Source organism: Stegodyphus dumicola, chromosome 10 (genome assembly GCF_044657685.1).
Source record: "Stegodyphus dumicola isolate Sdum_Otavi_A_Nest chromosome 10, ASM4465768v1".
Taxonomy (NCBI): Eukaryota; Metazoa; Arthropoda; class Arachnida; order Araneae; family Eresidae; genus Stegodyphus; species Stegodyphus dumicola.
The window spans coordinates 90,195,260-90,223,143 of record NC_140777.1 but is presented as its reverse complement, the minus strand read 5'-3'; the positions used below and the strand labels follow the sequence as shown (position 1 = coordinate 90,223,143).

The 27,884-nt window shown below is 35.9% G+C and overlaps 1 protein-coding gene and 1 pseudogene across 2 annotated transcripts in view; both read right to left on the bottom strand.

The window, feature by feature from the left end:
* Window positions 1-27,884, bottom strand: part of LOC146995020 (cullin-5-like) — a 430,616-nt pseudogene that overhangs the window by 9,654 nt on the left and 393,078 nt on the right. The window lies entirely within an intron of this gene.
* Window positions 74-27,556, bottom strand: LOC146995023 (uncharacterized). The gene is made up of 2 exons (XM_085825236.1): window positions 27,473-27,556; window positions 74-1,035 (listed from the first exon to the last, which is right to left on the bottom strand). Exon 2 carries the CDS (start codon window positions 930-932, stop codon window positions 114-116), a length of 819 nt encoding a protein of 272 aa, XP_085681362.1. The 5' UTR covers window positions 933-1,035; window positions 27,473-27,556; the 3' UTR covers window positions 74-113.

Sequence of the window (27,884 nt, the reverse complement as noted above, 5' to 3'; positions counted from 1 at the left end):
CCATAAAGTTCTTGATAATAAAAATGTTGTTGATAATAAATTTTGGTAAAATGAAGCAGGTTTATGATTTATTTGTTCTATTTTTCTTTTCCGGGTCTTGCTTCGTTTGGTCATTAAATCAATCGTTCTACAGTCGGTATCCAGTTCTGGCTCTTTTCGCAGTTCAACCGGTTTCCTTTTCGGGTTTGACAGTTCTTTTCCGGTTCCAGCTTGTCTTTCAGATTTGGAATCTTTTCCGTTTTTTGCTTCTTTTCCAGGTATTGCGTCTTTTCAGACTCCTCTATATTTTCCATTTCTGGCATCTTTTCCGGCTCTTGCTTCTTTTCCAGTTTTTGCATTTTTTCCAGTTCCTTCTTCATTTTCAGGTCTCTCTTTTTTGGTTTTTGCAATTTTTCCCTCAACTTTTGCCTTTCCAGTTCACTTTTGTGTGCTTGTTTTAGCATCTCTTCAATATGTTTCTCCATTTTCAGTTCTTCTTTCTTTTCTAGTTTTTGTATTCCTTCCCGTATTTTCTTCTTTCTTACTAGTTTTTGAATCCATTCCAGTAATTGCTTCTTTTCCAGTTCTTTCTTCTTTTCTAGTTTCTGTTGCTTTTCCAGTTTTTGTTTGTTTTTCAGTTCTTCCTTCTTTTCCAGTTTTTGCTTCTTTTTCTGCTCTTGTTTCATTTTCATTTCTTGCTTCTTTTCCAATTTTTGCTTCTTTTTCAGTTCTTGCTTCTGTTCTAATTCTTGTATCTTTTCCTGTTCCTGCTTCTTTTCTAGTTTTTGTATCTCTTCCAGCTTTTGTTTCTTTTTCAGTTCTTGCTTCTTTTCTAGTTTTTGTGTCATTTCCAGTTTTCTCTTGTTTTCGAGTTCTTGCTTCTTTTCCAGTTTCTCCTTCTTTTCCTGTTCTTCCTTTTTATTCAGTTTTTGATTCTTTTCCAGTTTTTGCATCTTTTCCGGTTCTCGCTTCTTTTCCAGTTCCTTCTCGTTTTCCAGTTCTTTCTCGTTTTCCAGTTTTTGCTCCTTTTCATGATCACAAGGAGGATTTTCCAATCTACAAAAAAATCGGTATATCTTTATTTCATTAGTAAAATAGTGAAAGTAATGCAATGACGATCACGTTTAACATGTACAACACTTCCATATTTAGATACTATATAACACTTTTGGCTCAGTTTCATAGGGAAAAAACTCCCCGTAGATTATTGCCTGGCAGAATTGTTTTCTACAAAGGGTGAATTTGTTGTTTTCGTTGTTCTGACCTAAAGCCAAGCAGATAAGTTAAAGTATTTTGCGTTATTTGTATGCAATAAGCGGCCTCCATGAATCTCACGTAGAGCGTAATAATTTGCAAAGTTTCAGTGCCTTACTTTTCCTTACTTAATTTTTACATAAGTTGCAATAATAATAACAGAAATAATAAACAGGTGGCTTAAAAACAGAGGGAAACAATGACGAAAATTGCAAAATAGGAGGAAAAAAGGAAACTGAAATGAAAAGGGAAACACCTACAAACAAAGGATGGAAAAAGCATTTTAGAAGATATACACGTAACGTTCTTTCTGAATCAGCCAAACCTGTATTTTAACGAGTCTCTTTGCATCGCTGGCTGCACAGATTTCAAATTTTCTCTCGTTATTCAAAATTCGGATCATATTGCTGGTCTTTTTCGTAGTCCATCAGAGCCGCACTAGGATTTTTGCCACCATTTGTTTCAATTGAAACTTTTATTCTCATTCTTCAGTTGCATTCTTAAAGTTTATTTATTTATACAGGAAGAAAGAAAGAAATCAATCAAATCAAAGTAAATTAGGAAAAGATATACCTGTTTTCTCCTATATTTATTGTTCCCTGTAATTTCTTTTGCCTGTTGCATTAAATTTATTGAAGGAAAATTTACAAAATCATTCAAAATGTATTTCCTAAATCCTTATGCGAATTTAGCCCTTCTGATCATTTCGGCCACACTTTAATGGCTTTTACAATTTGATGTTTGAATATTGACAGCTGCCTATACTGAAATATGCTCTCCATTGCTCTCGAAAAAAGAAAAATTAAAGTTCCAGGTAATTTTGCAATGAAGGACACATATATCTTATTTGAAGGGCAAGAGGAAAAGAAAAAGATATTTTCGGATGGGAATATGTAGCATTTTAAACACCGTGTTTGTAAATGTCATCATATAGTAGCAACACTTGAGTCATATGTAATTATACACATATATCAGAGAGACGACGATGACGAAAAATTAAATGGCAAAACATGGCCGAAAACACTTTCCTGGCCGGTGCAAACAACACAAAACACAAGAAAGATCGGACACCAGTTACGCTTAGCACAAGAGAAATTAAAAAGTAGGAACAAAATTAGACACTTATGGACCTCAAAAAAGGTGTTCGAAATTACGGCCTGCACCCTGTTACGGGTATCCCATCTCTCCGTACATCCAACATGAGATGCTCTGGAAAATACCGTGCATCCCCAGGACTTTACCAGCACCTGCCACAATATGTGCCACAAGTTCCTGTTGGACTTCTAACTGGGGTTTCGTGCACTTATGTGTTGAAGTACCCCGAGACGAACTGATAATGCAAGTTAGTTCTCGTGATCTTGCTGAACAATGCACTGGACTATCTCTACCAAACCCATGTTTAGGATACGTTCCGAAGGAACTTTCGAATACTTTCTTTGATGGCGATCCCCTGCTTTTGTTCTTATTTCTTGGTTTCCGCTGCGCTAAGGAAAATAAAAAAATATCTTTACAATCTTCGTACCATATTTTTCTTGTGTTGTCTCTCGTCACTATGGGCCAGGAAAGCGTTTCCGACAATGCATTGCAATAAACGATTATTTATATATATATATAAACAATATATATACACGATATATATATATATATATAATCTTATAAACATATGTTACCGTGAAAGACCGAAATTGGAGAATATCGACATTCACCGGAGAATGTCAACATTCACCAAATACGTCGGTGAAAGATCAAATATTGCATTACATTCTTCTACATTCGGACCCTCACCGGTGTACTTCGATAATCACAGATATGCTCTGGTGTAGATTGAAAAGAGCGGAGTATATGTACACATTGTTATTGCAAAAGGAAGTGTTCCACAAATAAATGCAGTTGTAAAAGCAAGGGCCTCTTGTGCAATTGAAAGTGTCATAACAGTTTAAGTTGTTGCAATAAATAAGATTTGAATCACGTAATTTAGTAAACATAGCTTGAGTAAGCTCCCTGTTCCGAGTCAGGATAGTTCATGTTTCCAAAGCAAGTAAAGAGGAATACAAGTCCTGATAGTGGCGCCCGACGAAGAAGAATAACCATGGCCGAGTTTCAAGAAGAACCTGTGGTGCCTGCAGAAGCGACTCAGAATCCAGAAATGCCAGCTGCCGCCCTGGAAGGATTTGGGTACATCGTACAGACCATGCGCGCATCGATGAAACCAGAAGCAACATTTAATGGAAACTCACCGGTAACCAGTTTTTTGGAAAAATTGGATGACCACTTCATGCTGTATCCAGTCCATGAGTTCCATAAAGTCACCTTAGCTACCAGCGCTTTGAGGGGCCAAGCGCTTAATTGGTTCAAATGTATAGGCAGAAGCCTCTTGGGTCAAGCGGGAAGTCCCACCTATACTTACGAAAATTTTAAGACTGCCTTAGTAAAACCCTTCCCTGTCGTAAGAGATCGTGCAAGTTTAGAAACGGAACTCTTCAGCATATACCAGCAACGAATCGAAAATCTTTCCACCTTTATTTTAAGAAAAATTCACGTCTTTAAACTCTTGTATGGAAACCGTCCGGATCCTGAGATAATTCAAGTGATTTTGCCGAGTTTAGTTCCCCAAGTACAAGACTTTATTTAATTAAGGAATCCGACTACACTGGAAAAGTTATTTGAGCTAACAATCCAGTTTGAAAATAGAAGAACGGCGGACATCGAATGAAGACGCCAGTTTGAGCAACGAAGCCAATTTGGTGCGCCAAGACCACAGCAAAGGCAAGAACACGGCTACGGAAGCAAATCGAATCAGAGGGCAAGGACCAAAAAGTATCCAAAAACAACCGGCGAACGTCGACAGTTCAATAGTAAGCCAGAAAAAAAGTCTGAAGGCCAGCGGAAAAACAAGGAAGGCATGGAAAGGAAGAAAGAAAATTAAACTAAAACGGATTTCTGCTGACGGGAGGGTGCGGAAATCCGAAGGCCAAGAAAAGCCCTCTTTCTTCAAGTTAAATACAGTTATTGTGAAAAATTTGACTCATCGAAAGATTGAAGTTAGAGTTTTATAAAAGATTTTGCAGCTATTGTTGAACCATTGTTAAAATTAAAAAGGAAAAAGGCAATTTTCTCGTCCACGGCCGAAGCCAATAGTGCTTTCGAGAAATTAAAGCAAGCATTAACGCAAGCCCCTGTTTTGAAATTTCCCGAAAACGATAAGAATTTAGAAATTTCAGTGGATGCTTCGTATTATGCGCTAGGAGCGGTACTTTCGCAAAATCAGCAGCCCGTGGCATTTTTTAGTAGAACTTTAAATCAAACACAAAAAAATTATTCCGCGACTGAGAGAGAGGCACTTGCAGTTCTGTTAGCAGTGCAAAAGTTCCGAGTCTATTTTCGAAAGGTCCAATAACAGTGTATTCTGATCATGCGGCGGAAACTAGATTGTACTCAGGGAAAAACTTATCCACAAGGTTAATAAAATGGGCACTAAAGTTACAAGAGTATAATCTGGTAATTAAGCACACGCCCCGGAAAGGAAAATATCGTAGCAGATGCCCTATCCAGAATAAAAATAGATGAAGAAGTTAATACTGTAAAGGTGGCAATGCTCACAGCATGTAAGTTACATTCCCGAGAAACTGTGATAACCGAACTGAGTAAGGATCCTGAATTTAAAAATATTTATGATTATTTAAAGGATCCTGAAAATTTTAGCCACCAATATATTGTCGCGATAAGAAATAGGACGGCCCATTACGAACTAATAGATGGTCTATTATTTTATACAAAAACTACGAATTCCAACAACGAATTTCGACCTGTTATCCCAGCTAGTCTTAGATTAAATGTACTGCAGGAGTTACACGACTCCGCTTTAGCTTCTCATGCTGGTATTCGAAAAACCATCCAACGCGTACGCGAAGCAGTTTATTTTCCTGAGCTGCAAAAGTTAACAAGGGCGTATGTCCAGTCCTGCCCAACATGTCAAGCAGTTAATTATATTAATTTCCGCCCGGCCGGGTTTCTAAATAGTATTAAATCGGAATTTCCAAATGAAATAATTGGCATCGATTTATTGGGCCCTTTCCCAAAAAGTCAGTTAAATAAAAGTGGCTATCACCTTGTTATGGTTGATTATTTTAGTAAGTGGATCGAAATTGTTTCCTTAAAACGAGCCTCCTCGAAATTAGTTACTGATTCTGTTTTAAATAAATATATTTTAAAATACGGGGCGCCCCTAAAAGTAATATCGGATAATGGTCCTCAATTTGTAAGTAATATATTTGAAGACATGTGCCAAAAACTGGGCATACGTCATTTAAAAATGGTCCCGTATCGGCCACAATCAAATATAGCGGAACGGGTCAATAGAAATATAATGAAAATTGTCCGTAGTTATGTTAAAAATTTTCATAAAAGCTGGGTTAACTATGTCAATGAATTAGGTTTCTCCCTTAGGACCGCAAAACATGATACGACGGGCAAAACTCCTGCTGAGTTATTTTTAGGCAGAAAGATTATAACGCCGTTAGATAAATTATTTTATGTTCAACAAAGAGCCCCAGAATTTAAAATGGGCAATATAGAAAAATAAATTAAAAAAGCAAAAAAGAACACTGAAGTAGCACAGAGAAAACAGAAGCTTTATTATGATATGAAACGACGGGGAGTAACTTATAAAGTAGGACATGAAGTGTTAAAAATTAAGCATTCACTTTCTTCAGCACCAGAAGATAAAACTGCTAAATTTTATCTACGATTTGAAGGACCATATGTCATAGAAAAAGTAACTCAGGCTTAGTGGTGTTAAAAGCCAGGAATGGTGAAACCTGCACCGCAAACGTAGACCAGATAAAACCATTTTATAATCGTAATAAAATGCCAATATTTCAAGATCTTTTGCAGGATCCGGCACGGCAGGCACAGGCTCCAGAGGTGGAACAACGACAATCCCAAGGGCAAGCCATTAGTAGACAGGAGCAATTGAAAAGAAAGTTCCCCCGTTGGAAAACTGAAGGTAACAAGAAAAAGAAGTCGTTCCACCGACCAGAGAAGAGAGAGCACGACCACCCCCAGAATGAAGAAGGGAGAAGTACGACTAATGCAAAGAAAGCCAGGAGAAATGACAGCAACTATAACACGGCTCCAAAACAGAAGATCTACCCATCGGATAGGAGTCTACGCAGCAAATGTCGACGAATTGATGAAGGAAGACCAGCTGCAGATGCAAAGACGCAAGAAAAATTTGAACAGCCAGCAACGAGATCCAGGCAACAACGAGAGACAGTTGTCCCGGTTCCGCCAAGACCAGCTGCCATCAAACGGCCGTGACCACAGGCAGATGCTAAAGGAAGGGACCGAAGGGCGAACCCGCACAAGAAGGAAGATCAACCAGACCGTAGTCTTCGCTACCTTCCAGGACTGGGCAGAAAAAAGGATGTCTGAATATCACAAAGATAAGTAAAACTTTATGTTACTTTGAAACCGTAAGTTAATTTTTCAATCTTACTGCAAGTGGCAGAATTCAAGAATTTTTACCTCATGTGAGGCCTACCTTTATCGCCAAAAAGGCGAGAAAGGAGTTGTTACCTATTTTGGTATTGTTTTTCAATTACTCGCGAGTAAAACTAAAATTAATGTATTATAGGAATGTGTAAATACTTGAATATTGAAAAAGCATTGATAATCTTTGAGAAAGGTACCTTAAGAAAATTGTAAAAATTATTGTATAAAATTTTATTTAAAAGATTCTGGCAAGAAAGAAGTTTTAATCTGAAAGACTTTTGAAATGTAGAATTTCAATGCAGAAGAATTGGCACTTGCTTGGAAAAGAATAGAAGTTAACAATGTACTACTAATGTATGTTTTAAAATGCGTAAAATTAACGGCATGTTAATATGTCCTTATATACAATGTGAACTGTTATCTTAAAAGTTAAGAAATATTGTGATATGTTAAAAGTAAAAATATTAGAGTAATGCCAAAAATTTTAACTTATTTGTGTGACTGTAAAAAGAGCAAATTATTGTGAATATGTGATAAAGGTTGAATGAATGTAGTTAGGCTCTCTGACGCTACACTTCAGAGTTAGCCACTTTTCAGAATAGTACCTCAGGGTTTAGAGATGAATATAAGGTGTGTTCTGAGGTCTTGTTATGTTGAATTTTAACACGTTAGTGTTTTGATTGCAGGCGGTAGTGTTGAACACTTGTACATAGACACGCTCGTGTTTGGTGTTTTTCTTTACAACACAAGTCAGAGAGCACGGGGAGATAATTAAATAACGTCATGAATGAAATAAGAATTTTAAAGGAGAAATATAAATATTCATGTTACTTGCCATTTGATTGTGTAACATTTCATTAAACTAGTTTTCCTTCCATAAGGAACCAGATTTCAACTAAGAAACTCCTGTTTATAGATGCAGTACAGATGAAAATACTTGTCCATAGAGATGATAATGTAAAAACGACTTTTTAATATCTAGTTTCTAGAGAGAAATGTTTGAAAAAGATTGGCCTCGCGTTAGATTCTAGAGCTAAAAGTTTTCAACAAGGTCGTTTTAGACCTCAGTTTCAAACTAATTAACTCTGGCGGATAGTATGTAAGGATCCTAAGTTTTACTAACGTTTTTGATGTCATTTAAAACGCTTAATTACAGGGCCGTAGTATAATACACAACCCCCCCCAAACCCAGAAGTATAGCGATATACAATAGTGACGTGATCGAAGATTCTTTGGAAATAATCGTTGTCATCGAATGACATGCATATTCTATTTAAGTAATCGTAGTCATCGGCTTTAATATTCTTTGCAAATGATCTTTGTCATCAAATAATCATTGTAAAGAATCATTCTCATCGGATAATCACTGAAAATAATCCTTGTCGTTACATAAAGGGGCATAGTAGCTGATGTATAAAGAATTGTACTCAAATTCTAATCAAAAGAATCGCATATGTATGCAATTTATCATATGATCATTATTTATAGCAATGATTCTTATATGTTTTCGACTTACGGCTCCTAATGACGCCACGGAAAACTTGCGCAACAGTGACAAAAAGAATATTTAAAAATACAATAAAAGCTTGAAAGGTAGGGAAAATGTGTGAATTTATTTTCCTTTTATTTAAATGAAGCTTAATGTTTTTAAAGGAAATTGAATATTGTAAACAGGAGTCAGCAGTTTAAATATATGTGGGATTTTGCCTCTTTGTTTTTTTTTTTTTTTTTTATTTTTCTTCGTAACATCATATCCTCCGGAACGGGGGGGGGGAGATTTGAGTTTAGAAGGAGGTACCCTCGGATTTCAAAAATTCTTGGTAAAACTTTTCGACTATTGTTATCTTCCTACGACTATCACTCGAGATGTTATATAAAATTTCGGAAAGCGCTGGAGATCAAATTGCTTTATTTAGAAAAATGATGGCTCTTCTCACTCTCAAATCGTATTGTTTAAGAGAAATTTTTAATTTAAAAAAATATGAAATAAATAGTATTGCCAAACTCGAAACTTATTGTTATTATTTACGGTTATATTCTGAGTTGAAGAAAGCACGTGATTCCATATAACGTCACTGTATGTCGAAAAATATTTCGTTAATTTCAGTATTTTAAATGAATAGCTGCTTTTGGCAACTTTTATGTTTCACCTTTAGATACGTGACACGATATGCTATCGCTACGTTAATTCTTTTATTGAGATTTTGCAAATTTGTTATATTAAAATAAATTTAAATCATAACTTCAAATGTATTACCCCAAGTGTCAAAGTTCTTTGTTTCCTGACTTGGCAAGAAAAATTTATTTACGAATAGCTGGTTGCTTGGAAAGAATGAATACATTATCTTCATAATGAAATGTTTCTATGCATTTTATGCTATTCTAATTTTATTTATAAAAATTTAATTTCTTTTATTGTATAGTTCCTTTCTGAGTAGAAGTTTAAACTTCTGTAGGTATTTAACATATTTTAGATGAATGTTACTTTACTACAGTTACATAATTTTTTTTTCAATTTACTAAAATGTCTGAACGCAAGAAGACAGCACAAATGTTACAGCGAGCTACATAAAAAATGAAGTAAAAAGCACTAGGAGACTCAGCAGGCAAGTAGAAGAAAACTTGCATGCTTCAAAAATGAATGAAGATACAACTAGAAACTCAGCAGGCAAGCATAGTGACAAGAAAGGTTACGCATTCAAGAAACTGAAGAAGAAACGAATAGGAGTTCCAGCAGACAAGCAACAACTCAAGAAACTTCGCTGGCTCAAACTGTATCAGAAACTAGTAGTAGACGCAAAAGACCTTCAGAAAACCAAGAATCACTGCGTGCTCCGGAAAGGTAAGCAGAAGCGAAACGGAGGCCCATTAGGAAAGCGGAACGTCAAAAGAATATGCGCGATGACGGGAAGAAGTCGCAAGTAAACGAAGGATGCAAGACTGTCCGCGTCATCGTCAGATTCGACAGGAAATACCAGAACAGCTCAAGAAGCTGCATAAACAACTCAAGACGCTGCAGATTACGGACAATTTCGGTTCGAAGAGGCAGAGCTCATACGAGGAAACAAGCTTCGCATGAACACATCACGACATACACGTAGTACTCTTCACAATGCAGGAAGTTTACTTTGAGCAACACACTGTATACGTAGAGCTCGTAGACATATATAGTAAAGATTTTGCTTTGTCAACAGCCCCCTAGTAAAATGTATGAAGTTTATATTGACATCTCACAATACCTGAAAGAAATTTTTCTATTTACTTCTTCATTTACTATTTTCTTAAATTTCTTATCAGTAATCCTGTCTATATATTATAGATATCAAAATCAGAAAAAAATTAATTAATGATCTTTAAATGTATCTAAGTGATGAATACTTCGCCCCTGTTCGTACCGAAACAACACGATGTAATTGTAGATACCTAGAAAGTAAAATGTATTCAGCAGGCTGTACAGCAAGCGACAACTATAAATGGTGATAACACAAGAATGTTATATAATGTTATATACTGGCAGAATTTTAAAAAAAGAACATATACATCACTGTTTTAAAAATACGAATTTTGCATCAAATTGCAAAACAAATATCTTAAAAGCTGCCTTTCCATGCATAAGAGTTCAGGATTCGGAAAATTATATTTTCGTAAACGGTTTAGCAAAAATAACAAAAATTATTGCCTTGAGAAATGGATAATCTTGGTATGAATACGAATTACGCCAAGACTACTCGTCAATGGTTGTTTTGATCACGCTTTAATGTATATATATAACCCTTAAAAAACGTAAAGTGAGTGAATCTACTATTCGAGTGTGTCTTTATATCTTGAGTATTTAAGAAATAAGAATTGCATTTATCTATCTCGAAAGAGCTAACGCTATTGCCCGAATAACAACGTTTATTTAACACTTGATATAACCAACTTCATATATATCTTGAAATAAAACATAAATTTCCTAATCAGATACTACCAATTGCAGAAAAAATACAAAAATAATGGAATTTCTAATAACACTACAAGTAACATACCGAGGAATAAATTGCGCTGCAAAACTGATGCAATCTACAATATGTAAACCACAAAATTTATGTACCGCTATAGAAATGCAATAGAATGAGAAATGAAACTGTGATGAGATTTATAATGAAAAATTTACCATAAACTATTAGTATATGATATAAGTAAATATATACTTTTAATACTATTCATTTAAATATGTTCAAACGTTCATAATATTCATTACTTACAAACGCTTCTTCATCCATCGAAGCATAGCACAAGCCATTCTCAATTCTGTGCTGGTGCACGTCAATAAAATAAGGATAAATCCAAATTTTTACAAAAAATCAATCGCCTTGACTCGTTTCTCAGAAAACGTATGTCTACAAATGCAGTATTAATATATCACATCAATATAATTCGGGATCATAAAATCTCCAAACAACGCATTAAACGCAAAAAATCGCATTAAGGCAGAATGAAGAATTTTCACTCTTACAATGACTTTTACAACAATATATAATAGAATCGAATTTCTAAACTAAGTGTTCATTGTTACACCATATTTCATTCTTGGGGAACCTTTCATGGTTGTTCAGTAATTCTAACTGTTAACTGGTATAAAAAGAATTATGATTTCATATATATGCACAGACTTATATATGTATTATATTAACACGTATCTGTAGTAACATACATCATCTTATATTATATGTATTCGCATAATTCTAAATTAATTATACTAGTCAACATAATTTGTATATTGATAGCAGCACAGTTTTAAAATTATTTATTACTATCTGTTTGCTAACGATTATATAATTAAGTACAGTGGTTCCTCGACAAACGAGTTTAATATGTTTCGTAACCTTGCTCGTATCTCAAAGCAATTTTCCGCATTGAAAGTAATCGAAATGCCATTAATCCGTTCCAGCTCCCAAAACACGACCTCAGCTGTTTTTTTAAGTGTTTTTGAATAAGAAAAATGTAGTTTCTTATTCAAAAACAAGAAGAAACCTTTACTTATAAATAACAAATACATATTCTATAAAAACATAATTAAAAGAAAAAGTGCCTACGGAAGCGCTTAATTTTTGTCACTGGTCTTCGCTCTTTTTGTCATGATCTGCTCATTTTCACCCGCAGATCGTTTAAAAAAACTGTCCAAGGAGGTTTGTTTCTTCCTACCTGTCAAGGTATTGCGTAATCGAGTTAGGCAAGTTTCGTTGAACAACTCCGATTTAGGACTAGTTGCAACTTTTTCGCGGTGATTTTTATCCACGAACTCTACAACTTTATCCCACATTCTCAAGATCTGTTTTATATCTATTGCAGGGATAACCTCCTCCATCTCTGGCTCCTCTTCAAAACTAATTTTTCGTTGAACCACCGTATGCTGCTGCAAATGCAGATCGTGTAACTCCTCGGTTGTCAGCTCCTGAGACTGTTCCTCTACGAGTTCGTTCACATCTCTCTCCTCCACCTCCAGACTCATGGATTTTCCCAGAGAAACAAGCTCCTCTACCACTGACACTTTGGGTTCCAATCCTTCGAATTCTCTTTCAGCTACAGCCTCAGGCCACAGCTTCTTCCATGCAGACGTTGTAACACCCAGCCAGGCCTGAACAATAATTCTTAGGCACATCACGATGTTAAAGTGGTTTTTCCAGAACTCTCGAATGGTAAGGTTTGTGTTCTCTGTCACCTCAAAGCAGCGGCGAAAAATGTGCTTGGTGTACAAATTCTTAAAATTAGAAATCTCCTGCTGATCCATGGGCTGCAGGATAGGAGTGGTGTTGGGTGGTAGGTAGGGAAATTTTATATACTTGAACTCTTCGAGTAAATCATCTTCGAGATTTGATGGGTGAGTAGGGGCATTGTCGAGGCCAACACCAGCACAGAACACCAGAATTATCCACTCCACAAAGAAGTTCATTCTGTCCCACGCCTTCGGATTTGCCCTCCACATATCTTCTTAAAATTATAACTGGCAGGTTTTCTTTTAAAATATTATATAACTTAAAGCCTCTGGGGTTTTCCGAATGGTATACTAGCGGAGACTTGATTTTACAGTCGCCACTCGCATTGACGCAAATTGCTAGATTTAATCTATCCTTAATGGGTTTGTGACCTGGCATCTTCTCCTCTGCCGTTACGTAAGTTCTATTCGGCATCCTTTTCCAGAAATGCCCTGTCTCGTCACAGTTGAGGACTTGCTGGGGGGGATGTATCCTTTGGCTACTATCTGTTCGGAAAACATTTTGATGTAAACATCAGCTGCCTTTACATCCGGATTTGCTGTCTCACCATGCCTGACGACGGAGTGAAGGTCGGTCCTTTACCTAAAGTTGTCAAACCAGCCCCGACTGGCTTTAAACGGGTCTTCCGATTCCACGTTTGTAGAAGTGTGTGGGATCTTCTTTAGAAAATAACCGTAAATCGCTCGTAAATAACTCGTAATAGTGCCTTCTCACAAAAGATGCTTTGTGTTAAGGTTCCTCCTTGAAGCTGCTTCTCTCTCACTCACACCATCAGTAGTTTCTCCATGTCTTGACGGAGAGAGGTCGGAGCTTAAAAATTATTGTAACGCCCTTAGTTGGCGTTATACTTTAGAACTCCTTTTTTTAATGTGACAATCATTATAAGCCATGTAGATTTTTCCTTGTGGCTTCATTTGTTTTCTCTTCCAAAATTTCGAACGTCCAACAGTTTTGTCAGTTTCGGGCTTTTGGTATGGAGAGTGAGAAAATGAGATAAGACCAGAATGAACTTCAGTTCTGAACTCTGCAGTTCAGCATAGAGTAAGGAGTATTGACAGATTTATGTTCGCTCTTTACGTGCGCTTTTCATCGTATTTTCTTCATCATTCTCAGCACTTTAAAGTGATAACTACTAGCAGTGTTCCTTTATATTTCGTATATTTTTGGAATTATATTTTTTACTCGTACTTTTCGAAAAACTCCAGAATTGTTTAGTGTTTTTTCGGGACAAATAAATTCTAACAAACTACCAGCTCTTCCGCATGCTTTACGAACCTTTATGCCAGGAACAATTTTGGGTGTTAGAAGTAGGACAGAATGCTAGTGACAAGAACAATTGAGGAGCATGTGAGGCAGCTTGTGACAGTCTTTGCTGCGTTCCAGGAAGATATAAAAGGAGAGGTTGATTCCTTTACAGAAGAGATAAATGCGTCCAACAAAAGAGGGAAAGGGGAAATAATACCAGTTCAAGGAAAGATGGAATCTATCCAAAATTGATACTTAAGCCTGTCAAGAAGAAATAAAAGACAACAGTAGAAGATTTTCGAGGATTTTGAAAGCAGAAATAACATGGTCGAAAGGAGAGTTAGAGAAACTGGAGAACTTGTTTCTGCTGTCAAACAGCAAATCAAAGAAAGAGTTAATGCTGTCAAACTACAAATCAAAGGAAGAGTTTCTGATGTCGAACAACAAATCGATGACAAAGTCTCTGCTGTTGTCGCCAAAGAATCTGACAGCTTTAACACATTCATAATGACAACTGGAGACGATTCTGATACCTTTAAATAGGTACCTATGTTTTCCGACCCATTTTTTCATGCTTTCCACGTGTGATGGAAAAAACATGTGACATATGTACAAGGCTCAGTTCTGTATAGCTCCAAATGGAAATGGGTAGGATTCCGAAGACAAACCTGTAATTTCGCAGCTTCTCTGAGAATAGAAGAAGACGATATCGGTCCCACTCTTCTAGAAACCCAGAGGCTAGATTTTGATGCTGTACCCGGTACGCGAAAGCTCTACTAAGAAGTGTTTAAAAGACTACAGAAGGCTGCAGTTAATATCTCGACAGCAGAAGCTCAACAAAATAATCCAGAAGCTCGCCATTGTTATGGAAATGCTCTCCCATCTCTCCTTTTTTGACTGCTCAACAGAAATACGTGAAGTACAATCCATGAAATACTTCCTCGGTGGCATACGGGAACCTGAGGTATAGAAACAATTGCGAATAGTGGATCTCAAGGATTTAAAAAATGCCTAGAGTGTACGCCATGAAAAACGTGGCAGTCCTTTCAGAAACTTGCACACACCATTGCCCAATCGGAACTACTCCAACCCAGAAGCTAGTGGACAAGTGACAGCTCGTCCAGGCAGTCTACCCACTTAAGTAAGTGTCTTAAGGCGGAACAGACGTCAGACGAAAGCGACCTTAGTATGCTAGAACTGCAGTGGTGATGAACACTTACGAAAGAACTGCAGAACACATTAGGACACAGAAGATAATGCTGCTAATCAGCAAGAAGTCACGAAAACAAATCGTGGATGTTGAGCGGAATTTGCCAGAGATTGCCAGATATTGAGAAGTCCCACATAAAATCCTTTCAGATTTCGGTTATGATTGGTGGCAATAATGGACTTCTCAATCATGAGGCATAAAAATAGAGTTCCCTTAGTATAACAATCGATACATGAGTAATTTACCATCATCCAAAACCTCAAGTCGAGATGATAGAACCAGCATGAACAGAACTTTTCCTTCCAGGATTATAGCTGAAAACAGAAATTTCCGGTAAGGCATTATGAAATATGCTAAGAACGTTAAGAGCACGAAATGAGTACTAATAATATGTTCTTTCGTTGAATTATCAAGGCCGTCATTCCTGTGACGGTTGAAACGTAAGTGCCAAAGCTAAAGTCATTGGGGAATGAGAAGTGGTTGCATCACGTTCTCCATTGAACTACGTTAAGGGGTCTCGTACACCTTAAAACCCTCAAAATCTCTGAATATGATCCTGTTGTAAGAATTGGGATAGCATATTTATTTTTAAAGCTATTACTTCCAGTTTTTTACAGCTGACTACATAGCACAGCTGAATTAGTAAGCAAATAGTTTGTGTTGCCACAAATGTTTTTATAATTTAATCTTCTTTGTGAGGTAATCTTTTATATGTTCACGTAATACTCCCACTTTGCGTGCACAATTTAAAACATTCTGTTATATATTTTAACTTCATAGTTAATATACAGCTTGTATAGCATCTAAAGACTACTGTGAACCAAAAATCTTAAGAAATTTATACAATGCATTTTAATAAAAAATTTTTAATATTTCCATGCGTAAAATTTTTGACTATTAAAATATTCAATATATTTTTTGGTTCAGTTAGATGATAATACTCATATAAAGAAGTCCATTAAATTTAAAGTGTGTACCAAGAACCGTTTCTAAAACATCATGCGCGCAACAGTGAAAATTTATGTTTTGAGATAATCAAGTTTTAATGTAAATATTTTTTTTAAATACTTCTCTTGTTATAAAATATATAAAATGCTTATGTTCTGAGAGATATTGTAATATTATATAATTTCCAATAGTTGGTATAAGCATAATTAATGTAAAATAAGCTGCCATCATCAAAGTATAACATATCAACTAAAAATGATTTGAAACTTCTACGCTATCAATAATACAACTAAATTTTTCTTACAAACTGGAACTTACTTATAGGCAAATGTTTCAGGTAAAGTTCTCTGTAATGTATTATTGTATATCAAACATATAAATCATTTAATAGTTCTTCCACAGAGTAACTTTAGCATACTCTAAATGCTATGTATACAACTGGGAAAAAATGCATTTTAAGAAAATCGAGTTTTGATGCAAATATTTCAGTATACAACTTTCTAATAATAAAGTGCATAGTATATTTATTTTCAAAATGATATATTTAAAATGTATAAATCCTAATAAATTGCATAAGCTTTTGTCAATATGAAACACATTAAAATTACCATACTATATAAAATACCATGACAGAATGATAGCCGTGTATTAAAATACGTGTAGCATATTTGAACAAATAATTTATTTTTACATAACCACATCAGTTAAGTACTTTCAAGCATTTAAGCATATGATATGTATCATATTATGCAACATTATTTAAACATAGGTGGGAAAAAAACCTTTAAGACTTATTTGAAATTGTATGCTAAACTGCTACATTCATCGAAGTATAACATATCGACTAAGAATGATAAAACTAAAACTTCCTTACAAATAAGAATTTACTTATAGACAAATGTCTTAGCCAAATGTCTTAGCTCAAGTTCTCTGTAATATATTACTGTATATCAAACATATAAAACATTTAATAGTTCTTCCACAATGTAACTTTAGCATACTTTAAATGCTATGTATACAACTGCGAAAAACCGTATTTTAAGAAATTTGAATTTTAATGCCAATACTTCAGTATATAACTTTCTAATAATAAAGTGCATAGTATATTTATTTTCAAAATACATTTAAAAAGTATAAATCCTAATAAATTGCAGAAGCTTTTGTTAGTATGAAACACGTTAAATTTACTTTGCTATATACATTACCATGACAGAGTGATAGCCGTATATTAAAATACATGTAGCATATTTGCACAAAAATTTATTTTTACATAACCACTTTAGTTAAATAAACTCAAGCATTTAAGCATATGATATGTATTATATTGTATAATATACATATTATTTAACATGTGTGAAAAAATCTTTTACGACTTACTTCAAATTGTATGCTAAACTGCTAAAATTTTATTTACAAATTAAAACGCACCAGCACAATAAACATCCCCATCATTTTTATGGAGGCCTGCACTTCTGACATTTTTTGCTGCCTTTCAAGTTTACGCTGTTGTTTTGTTTCTGACAAGCCTTTCTTTTCTGCGTTATCTATTCTCTTGTTATCGATTTGTAAAAATCCTTCAATAGAAAACTTACTTCTAAAAAGCTGTAGCTCATTCATTACAGAATGTCTACCAACAGACCTTTCGTTAAAAGCAATCACTGCTCCATTTCCAGCAATTTGAACTATCCTACTACCAGCACGACATGTCTTTGTACAAAATTTCGAAATTCAGGAATTAAATGATTCATTATTATTTTGTGTTTTGCCGCCAAGGCAACGTCTCAATAACGAAAGTTGTGACAAATCTATAAAAACTGGCTTTATTGCCTCCATTACAGCGACTGGTTCAGAATTTATATGCTTATAATCAGCTTTATTTTGCTTAGCTATATTGTATTTGCACCATGTGGTTTCATTTGTAGGACAAACGTCATGAATCGGCTTTTCATCACTCGATATTTTCTGGTAGTAAATTGCCCAAATGGCTTTTCTCATATCACTAACAGACTCATTATATTCTCTAATCGCATTACCATAATACGAAGTTATTTCATTTATTAACTTATCTGTTGGTCTCCCTTTCCCAGGCAGATTTTACCGTCATTTAATTTTACTTTTTCTCTTTCAAGTTTTAATTTGCGTAGCCATATTCCCATTCGTTTTTGAATATGTCCAACACACTCAAATTTTTCTATATTTAATGAACCATATGGTTTGGCGTCAGTTATACCTGCAAATGGTTTTGCATCACCTATGTAAGGAACTTAAGTTTTACTAACGTTTATTTTATTTTAAATCTTTGCTATCACTTCTTATTTTCTACTTCCGGCCAGAATTAAAAGCGTTAACTTATTTATGCAAAATTTGTGTAGCGAACGCCGTTACTTAAGATGTGGCTTTTTGCCAAGCGAGAGAGAGGAAGGAGTTAGTCGAAGCAGGCCGCTTACCTTAGAAGTTTTACTCAGTTGCTGGTTGCCTTCCAGGCCAGAGGTTTAATCCTCGTGATAATTTTTAAACGTATATGTAGCGTTAACAGTTCTCTGTACTACATACGGCTTCCTGTTAATATAAGGCCAATCTTCCACGTTTATTATTCCAAAGTTAAGTTAGAGTTTAGTTAAATATTTTTATATTCTTACGTTTAGACCACAAGTAGTGGGTCTTTGTATTCCGAAGTACGGAAATTATTGTAAAGAGAGAAAAATAAAGTGTTTTGTATACCTTTCTTGTGTATCCTGTCTACTTCCCACAGTTATTGAACATAGCTTTAGTAAGCTCTCTGTTCCGAGTCAGGTCCTTGCATATACCCGAAGAAAGTAAGACGGAACATTGAACCTGAGAGTGGCGCCCAACGAAGAAGAATAACCATGGCCGAGTTTCAAGAAGAACCTGTGCTGCCTGCAGAAGCGGCTCAGAATCCAGAAATGCCAGCTGCCGCCCTGGAAAGATTTGGTTACATCGTCCAGACCATGTGCGTTTCGATGAAACGAGAAGCAACATTTAATGGAAACTCACCGGTAACCAGTTTTTTGGAAAAATTGGATGACCACTTCATGCTCTACCCCGTGCACGAATTTCAAAAAGTTACCTTAGCTACCAGCGCTTTGAGGGGCCAAGCGCTTAATTGGTTCAAATGTATAGGCAGAAGTCTCTTGGGTCAAGCAGGAAGTCCCACCTATACTTACGAGAATTTCAAGACTGCCCTAGTAAAAGCCTTCCCTGTCGTAAGGGATCGTGCGAAACTAGAAACGGAACTTTTCAGCATATATCAGCAAAGAATCGAAAATCTCTCAAGCTGTATTTTAAGAAAAATTCACGCCTTCAAAATCTTGTTAGGAAACCGTCCGGATCCTGAGATAATTCAAGTGATTTTGCCGAGGTTACTGCCCCAAGTGCAAGACTTTATTGAATTAAGAAATCCGACTACACTGGAAAAGTTATTTTATGCTAGCAATCCAGTTTGAAAGTAGAAGAACGGCGGACATTGAAAGAAGACGCCATTATCAACAGCGAAACCAATTTGGTGCGCCAAGACTACAGCAAACTGAAGCACACGGCTACGGAAGCAAAGCGAATCAGTGGGCAAGGAAACCCGAGCATTCAAAAACAGCCGGCGAACGTCCACAGTTCAATAGCAATCCAGGAAAAAAGTCTCAAGGCCAGTGGAAAAAGAAGAAAAGCACGGAAATGAAAAATAATTTAAACTAAAACGAATTTCTGCTGACGGGAGGGTGCGGAAATCGAAGGCCACGAAAACCCCTCTTCCTTCAAGTTAAATACAGTAATGGTGAAAAATTTGACTCTTCCGAAGATTGAAGTGTTGGTGAATAATATCCCAGCCACCGCACTCCTGGATACAGGCGCGCAGTGTTCCTGTGTGGCAGAAGATTTTTTTAGGAAGTATTTTCGTAAATATCGTATATATAATTCGGATAATACGACAGTGTTAGCTGCGCAAGGAGAAAGATGTAAGTGTATAGGTAAATTACCGCTGTATGTCCGTATCAAGGACGAACAAGTAAAGGTTATGTTTTTCATAGTAAAGAATCTGCAAGCACATATTATCTTAGGAATAGATTTTCTTTCAGAGGCACAAGCAACGCTAGATTTTTAAGAAGCGTCCCTTAAGCTGACAATGAAACCAGTTCGTGAAGAAAAGGCTGAACCGCCGATATTAAACCTTGACCACCTGCCTAATGAAGAGCAACGAAGAATCCGACAAGTGGTAAGTGAATTTGCTTCGTTATTTAGTGATATTCCAGGATTTACTCAGGTTACTAACCATAGTATTGACACCGGAGATTCAATGCCAGTTCGCCACAAAGCATACCGGTATGATAAGAATAAGGAAAAAATTATAGAATGGCATATCACCGATAAGCTACGTAAAAAGATCATAACGCCCATCTCAAGTAGTTATGCTAGCCCGGTGGTTTTATGTAAGAAAAATAATGACTATCCATTGACACATCCAAAAAGGTGGAGATTCGCAATTGACTACCGTAAATTAAACTCCATAACTAAATATCCGGTATATCCGTTACCTATTATTGAAGAAATTCTAAGGAACATAACATCCACCAAATATATGACGACTTTAGACTTAACGACTGGTTATTTTCAAATAGGGGTTAGGCCTGAGGACGTGCCTAAGACTGCTTTTATAACCACGTCTGGCACTTATGCATTTCTGCGTATGCCGTTTGGCCTTTCAGGGGCACCGGCAACATTTCAGCGATATATGGACATTGTGTTAAGGCCTGTTCATGGAAAGTCCACATTTATCTATTTAGAGGATATCATTATTACTAGTGATAATCTCGACCAACATGTACAGGATTTAAGACAGGTGTTTTCTTTATTAAATGAAGCCGGTCTAAAAGTTAATGTCGAAAAGTGCAAATTTGCAGCCCCTCAATTAAAATATTTAGGTTACAAAATATCTCAGAAAGGAATAGAGACAGACGAATCAAAAATAATCGCTGTACAAAAGTATCCGACTCCAAACACGGCGAAGAAGCTCTCTTCTTTTCTAGGACTTTGTTCATATTATAGGTCCTTTATAAAAGATTTTGCAGCTATTGCTGAACCATTGTTAAAATTAAAAAGGAAAAAGGCGAGATTCTAGTGGACGGCCGAAGCCAATAGTTCTTTCGAAAAATTAAAACAAGCATTAACGCAAGCCCCTCTGTTGAAATTTCCTGAAAAGGATGAGAATTTAGAAATTTCAGCGGATGCTTCGGATTATGCGGTAGGAGCGCTACTTTCGCAAAATCAGCAGCCCGTGGCATTTTTTAGCCGAACTTTAAATCAAACACAAAGAAATTATTCCGCGACCGAGAGAGAGGCACTTGCAGTTCTGTTAGTAGTGCAAAAGTTCCGAGTCTATTTTGGGAAGGCGCCAATAACAGTGTACACTGATCATGCGGCGGTAACTAGATTGTACTCAGGGAAAAACTTATCCCCAAGGTTAATAAGATGGGCACTCAAGCTACAAGAATATAATCTGGTAATCAAGCATACCCCCGGAAAGGAAAATATCGTAGCAGATGCCCTATCCAGAATTAAAATAGATGAAGAAGGTAATACTGTAAAGGTGGCAATGCTCACAACATGTACAATAAATTCCCGAGAAACTGTAATAACCGAACTGGGTAAGGATCCTGAGTTTGGAAGCATTTATGAGTATTTAAAGGATCCTGAAAATTTTAGCCACCAAGATATTGTGGCGATAAGAAATAGGGCGGCCCATTACGAACTAATAGATGGTCTATTAATTTATACAAAAACTACGAATTCCAACAACGAATTTCGACCTGTTATCCCAGCTAGTCTTAGATTAAATATCCTGTAGGAGCTCCATGACAGCCCTTTAGCTTTTCATGCTGGTATTCGAAAACCTATCCAACGCGTACGCGAGGCAGTCTATTTTCCTGAACTGCAAAAGTTAACAAGGGCGTATGTCCAGTCCTGCCCAACATGTCAAGCAGTTAATTATATTAATTTCCGCCCGGCCGGGTTTCTAAATAGTATTAAATCCGAATTTCCAAATGAAATAATTGGCATCGATTTATTGGGCCCTTTCACAAAAAGTCAGTTAAATAAAAGTCGCTATCTCCTTGTTATGGTTGATCATTTTAGTAAGTGGACCGAAATTGTTCCCTTAAAACGAGCCTCCGCGAAATTAGTTACTGATTCTATTTTAAATAAATATATTTTAAAATACGGAGCGCCCCTAAAAGTTATATAATGGTCCTCAATTTGTAAGTAATGTATTTGAAGACATGTGCCCAAAACTGGTCATATGTCATTTAAAAATGGTCCCGTATCGGCCGCAATCAAATATAGCGGAACGGCTGAATAGAAATATAGTGAAAATTATCCGTAGTTATGTTAACAATTTTCATAAAAGCTGGGATAACTATGTCAATGAATTTGCTTTCGCCCTTAGGACCGCAAAACATGATACAACGGGCAAAACTCCTGCTGAGTTATTTTTAGGCAGAAAGATTATAACGCCGTTAGATAAATTATTTTATGTGCAACAAAGAGCCCCAGAATTTAAAATGGGTGATATAGAAAAACTAATTAAAGAAGCAAAAAAGAATACTGAAGTAGCACAGAGAAAACAAAAGCTGCATTATGACTTGAAACGACGGGGAGTAACTTATAAAGTAGGGGATGAAGTGTTAAAAATTAAGCATTCACTATCTTCAGCACCAGAAGATAAAACTGCCAAATTTTTTCCACGATTTGAAGGACCATATGTCATAGAAAATATAACTCACGCTGTAGTAGTGTTAAAAGCCAGGAATTGTGAAACCTGCTCCGCAAACATTGATCAAATCAAACCCTACTATGATCGTAATAAAATGCAAATAATTACAGATCTTTTGCAGGATCCGGCACGACAGACACGGCGGGCACAAGCTCCAGAGGTGGAACAACGAGAAGTACAAGGGCAAGCCATTAAGAGGCAGGAGCAAGTGAAAAGAAAGTTTCCCCGCGGGAAAATTAAAGGTTACAAGAAAAAGAAACCGTTCCACCGTCCAGAAAAGAGAGCTCACGAACACCCCCAGAATGAAGAAGGGAGAAGGACGACGTATGCAAAGAGAGCCAGGAGAAATGACGGCAACTATAATCCGGCTCTAAAACGGAAGATCTACTCATCCGACAGGACTCTCCGCAGCAAATGTCGCCGAACTGCGGAAGGGCCACCAGCGGCGGAGGAAAAGTTACAAGGAAAATTTGAACGGCCAGCAACGAGGTCCAAGCAGGAACGCGAAAGGATTCTCCCGGTTCCGCCAAGACCAGCTGCCATCAAACGGCCAAGACCACAGGCAGCGGCGAAAAGGAAGGTATTCAAGGGTGACCGAACTGGAGAAAAAAGAAAGCTTCTAGAGGAAGGCCCTGAAGGGCGAGCCCGCACAAGAAGGAGGATAAATCAAACGAGAATCTGCGCTACCTTCCAGGACTGGGCTCAGAAAAGAATGTCCGAATGTAACAAAGATAAGTAAAATTTTATGTTACTTTGCAAACGTAAGTTAATCTTTCATTCTTACTGCAAGTGGCAGATTTCAAGAAGTTTTACGTCATGCGAGGTCTACCTTTATCGCCAAAAAGGCGAGAAATGAGTTGTTACCGATTTTGGTATTATGTTTTTCAATTACTCGCGCGTAAAACAAAAGTTGATGTATAATAGGAATATGTAAAGACTTAAATATTGTAAAAGTTATTGTATAAATTTTATTTAAAACATCCTGGCAAGAAAGAAGTTTTAGTCTGAAAGACTTTTTGAAATGTAGTATTTCAATGTAGAAGAATTAGCACTTGATTTGAAAAGAATAGAAGTTAACAATGTACTACTAATGTATGTTTTCAAATGCGTAAAATTAACGGCATGTTAATATGTTCTTATATACAATGTGAACTGTTATTTTAAATGTTAAGAAATACCGTGATATGGTAAAAGTGAAAGTAATGTTAAAATGTTTTTTTATTCGTGTGACTGTAAAAAGACCAAATCATGGTGAATATGTGTTAAAGGTTGAATGAATGTAGTTAGGCTCTCTGATGCTACACTTCAGAGTTAGCCACTTTCAGAATAGTACCTCAGGGTTTAGAGTTGAAGTTAGGGTGTGTTATGAGGGCTTGGTATGTTGAATTTTTAACACGTTAGTGTTTTGATTGTAGGAGGAAGTGTTGAACACGTATACATAAACACATTCGTGTTTGGTGTTCTTTTACAACACATGTCAGAGAGCACGGGGAGAGATAATTAAAATAGTCATGAATGAAATAAGAATGTTAAGAGAAATATAAATATGCATGTTACTTGCCATTTCATTGTGTAACATTTCATTAAACTAGTTTTCCTTCCAGATCTCTGGAAGGAAACAGATTTGAATAAAAGCTCCTGTTTAGATGCAGTACAGATGAAAAAAAATTGTGTATCCTGGGAGCTGCTATTGTAAAAACAAATTTCTTTCTTTTAAATTTCTAGTTTCTAGTGAGAAATGTTTGTAAAAGATTAGCCTCGCGTTAGATTCTAGAGCTAAATGTTTTCAACAAGGTCGTTTTAGACCTCAGTTTAAAACTAATTAACTCTGGCGGGAAGTATGTAAGGATCTTAAGTTTTACTAACGTTTATTTTATTTTAAATCTTTACTATCACTTCTTATTTTCTACTTCCGGCCAGAATTAAAAGCGTTAACTTATTTATGCAAAATTTGTCTGGTGAACGCCAAGTACTTAAGTTGTGGCTTTTTGCCAAGCGAGATAGAGGATGGAGTTAGTTGAAGCAGGCCGCTTACCTTAGAAGTTTTACTCAGTTGCTGGTTGCCTTCCAGGCCAGAGGTTTAATCCTCGTGATAATTTTTAAACGTATTGTAGTGTTAACAGTTCTCTGTACTACATACGGCTTCCTGTTAATATAAGGCCAATCTTCCACGTTTATTATTCCAAAGTTAAGTTAGAGTTTAGTTAAATATTTTTATATTCTTACGTTTAGACCACAAGTAGTGGGTCTTTGCATTCCGAGGTACGGAAATTATTGTAAAGAGAGGAAAACAAAGGGTTTTGTATACCCTTCTTGTGTATCCTGTCTACTTCCCACAGTTATTGAACATAGCTTTAGTAAGCTCTCTGTTCCGAGTCAGGTCCTTGCATGTTCCCGAAAAAAGTAAGACAGAACATTGAACCTGATACCGTCACGAATATAAGAAGTATATTTTACACCTCTTTTTTCGATGGAACATGAAAAATTGTTTATCTTTCCATTCACTTCCATTTTTCCTGAAGAACCAGCATTATTCTCCAAACAGGCCTTGTGTTCACTTACGCCATTTCCTAGAAATGACTCGCAACCTTTGCAATATAAGACAGTATTTCTGTATCGATTACTGTGTTGCTTTCTGACCCTATTATGGAACAGACTCCAACCAAAGACGTATGTCCTCGAGTCTTCCATGTACCGTCTCCACTTACAGTCACATTTAACGACGAATTTGAAAGAACGATGTGCAATCACAGGAGGGAGATCCATAACGCAGCAGAATTTCTCCATAGCAGCTTTCCCTTGACCAAGAGTTCGCATTGCATACGTAAATCTTCTGTTCAGCTCTGATATATTTTTTCGGACACCTATCATATTAGAGTTTCTGAAAGTTCTTTTACATGAACACTTTGAGCATAGTAACTCAAATTTTGAGCTTAAACGATGATGAAATAGTTCACTTAAATGAACATTACAAATTTTACAACATAAATTATTTTCAATAAATTGAAATAGGATATCCAAATCAAATAGTCTATAACCACTAAAATTAGGCTCTAAAGTTATCTTTATCTCTTGGTGGCAAATCAGTGTCACTATTTAATTTTTTAAACGAAGAACTGACACCACACTTCTTATTCATTGTATCATTATGCTGATTTCCCTGGAACTTTTTTTCTTTGGTCGATGAATATAAGATCTTTTATATTTTACATCTTCCTCACAATTTTCCATAATTATCAGGTGATAAAAATACTAAACAAAAACTGCAATGTTATAATAAAAACACCTTCAAAAAAGTCAAAAGAAATTTAGAAATCGCAAAAGAGCTTGTAAACAATCACGTTTCACGCTAATCCAAAGCTGGAGTAAGATTTCAACACATGCCTATGTTAGATGCCTATGTTAGAATAGTGCTATGTATAAATGTAATATATTCCTAAGTCGCGCTTTCGAGACATGAAAAACGCAGTTTGAATTTTGTCAATCGGGCCAGTAGAACGGGAGATATAGCACAGTCCTCCCTTTTTTTTTTAGCTTGATAACACATCAGCACTGTTTTTCCACCATCTCAAAATAAATTATGAAGATTTGTGCTTATGCAACTAGTTGAATTTCAACAGAAATACACGTTCATATGAAAACGTTGAAGCTCTTTTAACCCTCTGAGCGTTATGACCGGGTTTAGGCGGTCAAGACGGCCTACCTCGAAAGCGTTACCAACGCTTCTAGGCGGTCACTGGAAAAGTGTTCGAAAGCGTTACTGACGGTTCTAGGCGGTCAGTGATGAAGACCTCGAAAGCGTTATGACCGCTTTAAAGCGGCCGTGCAGATGTCTCCTGCCCTCCTTATTTCTGAAACCCTGGAGATCTCTAAATGACAGTTCTCAGTAGGAGGCAAAGAGGGTTGTCTTTTTCGTTTTAGACCGCTATGTTTAATCGCCAAGAAAACGCTTGAACATGTAATGGTTTATAAACAACAAACAAACGTGGGCATTCTTCGCGAAATGAAAAAGTATCATGTAAGCATGTTTTTTCAATAGTCTCTTTAAACAGATAACATTTTCATAAAATATCCTTTAGTTTTTAAATTGATTGTTCAGAAATATGCGAAATGCTCGTGAATTCAATTAAAAAATAGCATTAGGAAATATTTAAACAAATTTACTTATGGATATATAGATACATAATTAAAACCGACAAGTTATAAGTTTTAATTATTCGAGCGAACGAATAGCGCATTTAATTACTGCATTTAATTTAATACTGCATTTAATATGAGTTATATATAATTACATGTAAAGAATAACATAATTAAGCAATAATTCAAATAAAAATTAACCATCAACAGTAATTTATAATAAGCGTATTTTGAACGGGTTTATGAAGCATAATCTAATTTTATAGTAAAAATAATAATGGCGAATTATTTATTCATTTTGGAACAATATTCGTCGCTTATACTGGTTTGATGAAGTTCTGTTCAAATTCATTTCAAATATTCCAAATCTTTATATGTACATTGATTTCAATGCGATTTTTATTAGAAAAAAATTCAATTAGTTTGATTTTCTTACATAATTGTAATTACATTGTTCAACGCAAAATAACTACAAGCAGAAAGGCAAAGGTGTGTTAAAATTTCTGTATTTTGCTATATAAATTATTAAAATAACCAACCTACAGCCTAACAACTGAATGTCCGAAATATAACCCGCAACTTTTCTAAAAGTAACAAATTTCAGTTAAAAAAAACCGCAGTTAATAAATAAAACGAAATACTATTAAGAAAAGAAGCACGAAAATTTACTTTTTAGTCCAAAGAGATTTCAGTCCCGAAGGACTATTGCTTTCGTTTTGGCATTTTGCGTCGGACTCATAAACGTCGGTTCACTTTTCAAACTGTTGCCACAAAATGTTAGAGTCCTGCATTATATTTGAAGAAATTAAATAGTGAAAAATCTGCATAAATGATTGTCTATTTCTCGCATTGTGATAAAACAATGGTACATAGAGCCATCGAATTTTGAATGACGAAATCCTACTGCGAATATGGGCATCTGAAATCCCAAATTTGGAATTTGTTTTATTATAGATTTTATATTTTGTAAAACTTTAACGAATTTTTGATTTACAAACTCAATGCTTTAAAAGCGAGAAATGGCAACGTTATATAGAAAAAAAAATACTTTTATCTCCAGCTCGCGAGACTGTGTATATCG

Bases quoted from the DNA above. Each gene is read 5' to 3' on its own strand.
- LOC146995023 (XM_085825236.1), bottom strand. From the start codon at position 932: ATGCAAAAACTGGAAAAGAATCAAAAACTGAATAAAAAGGAAGAACAG.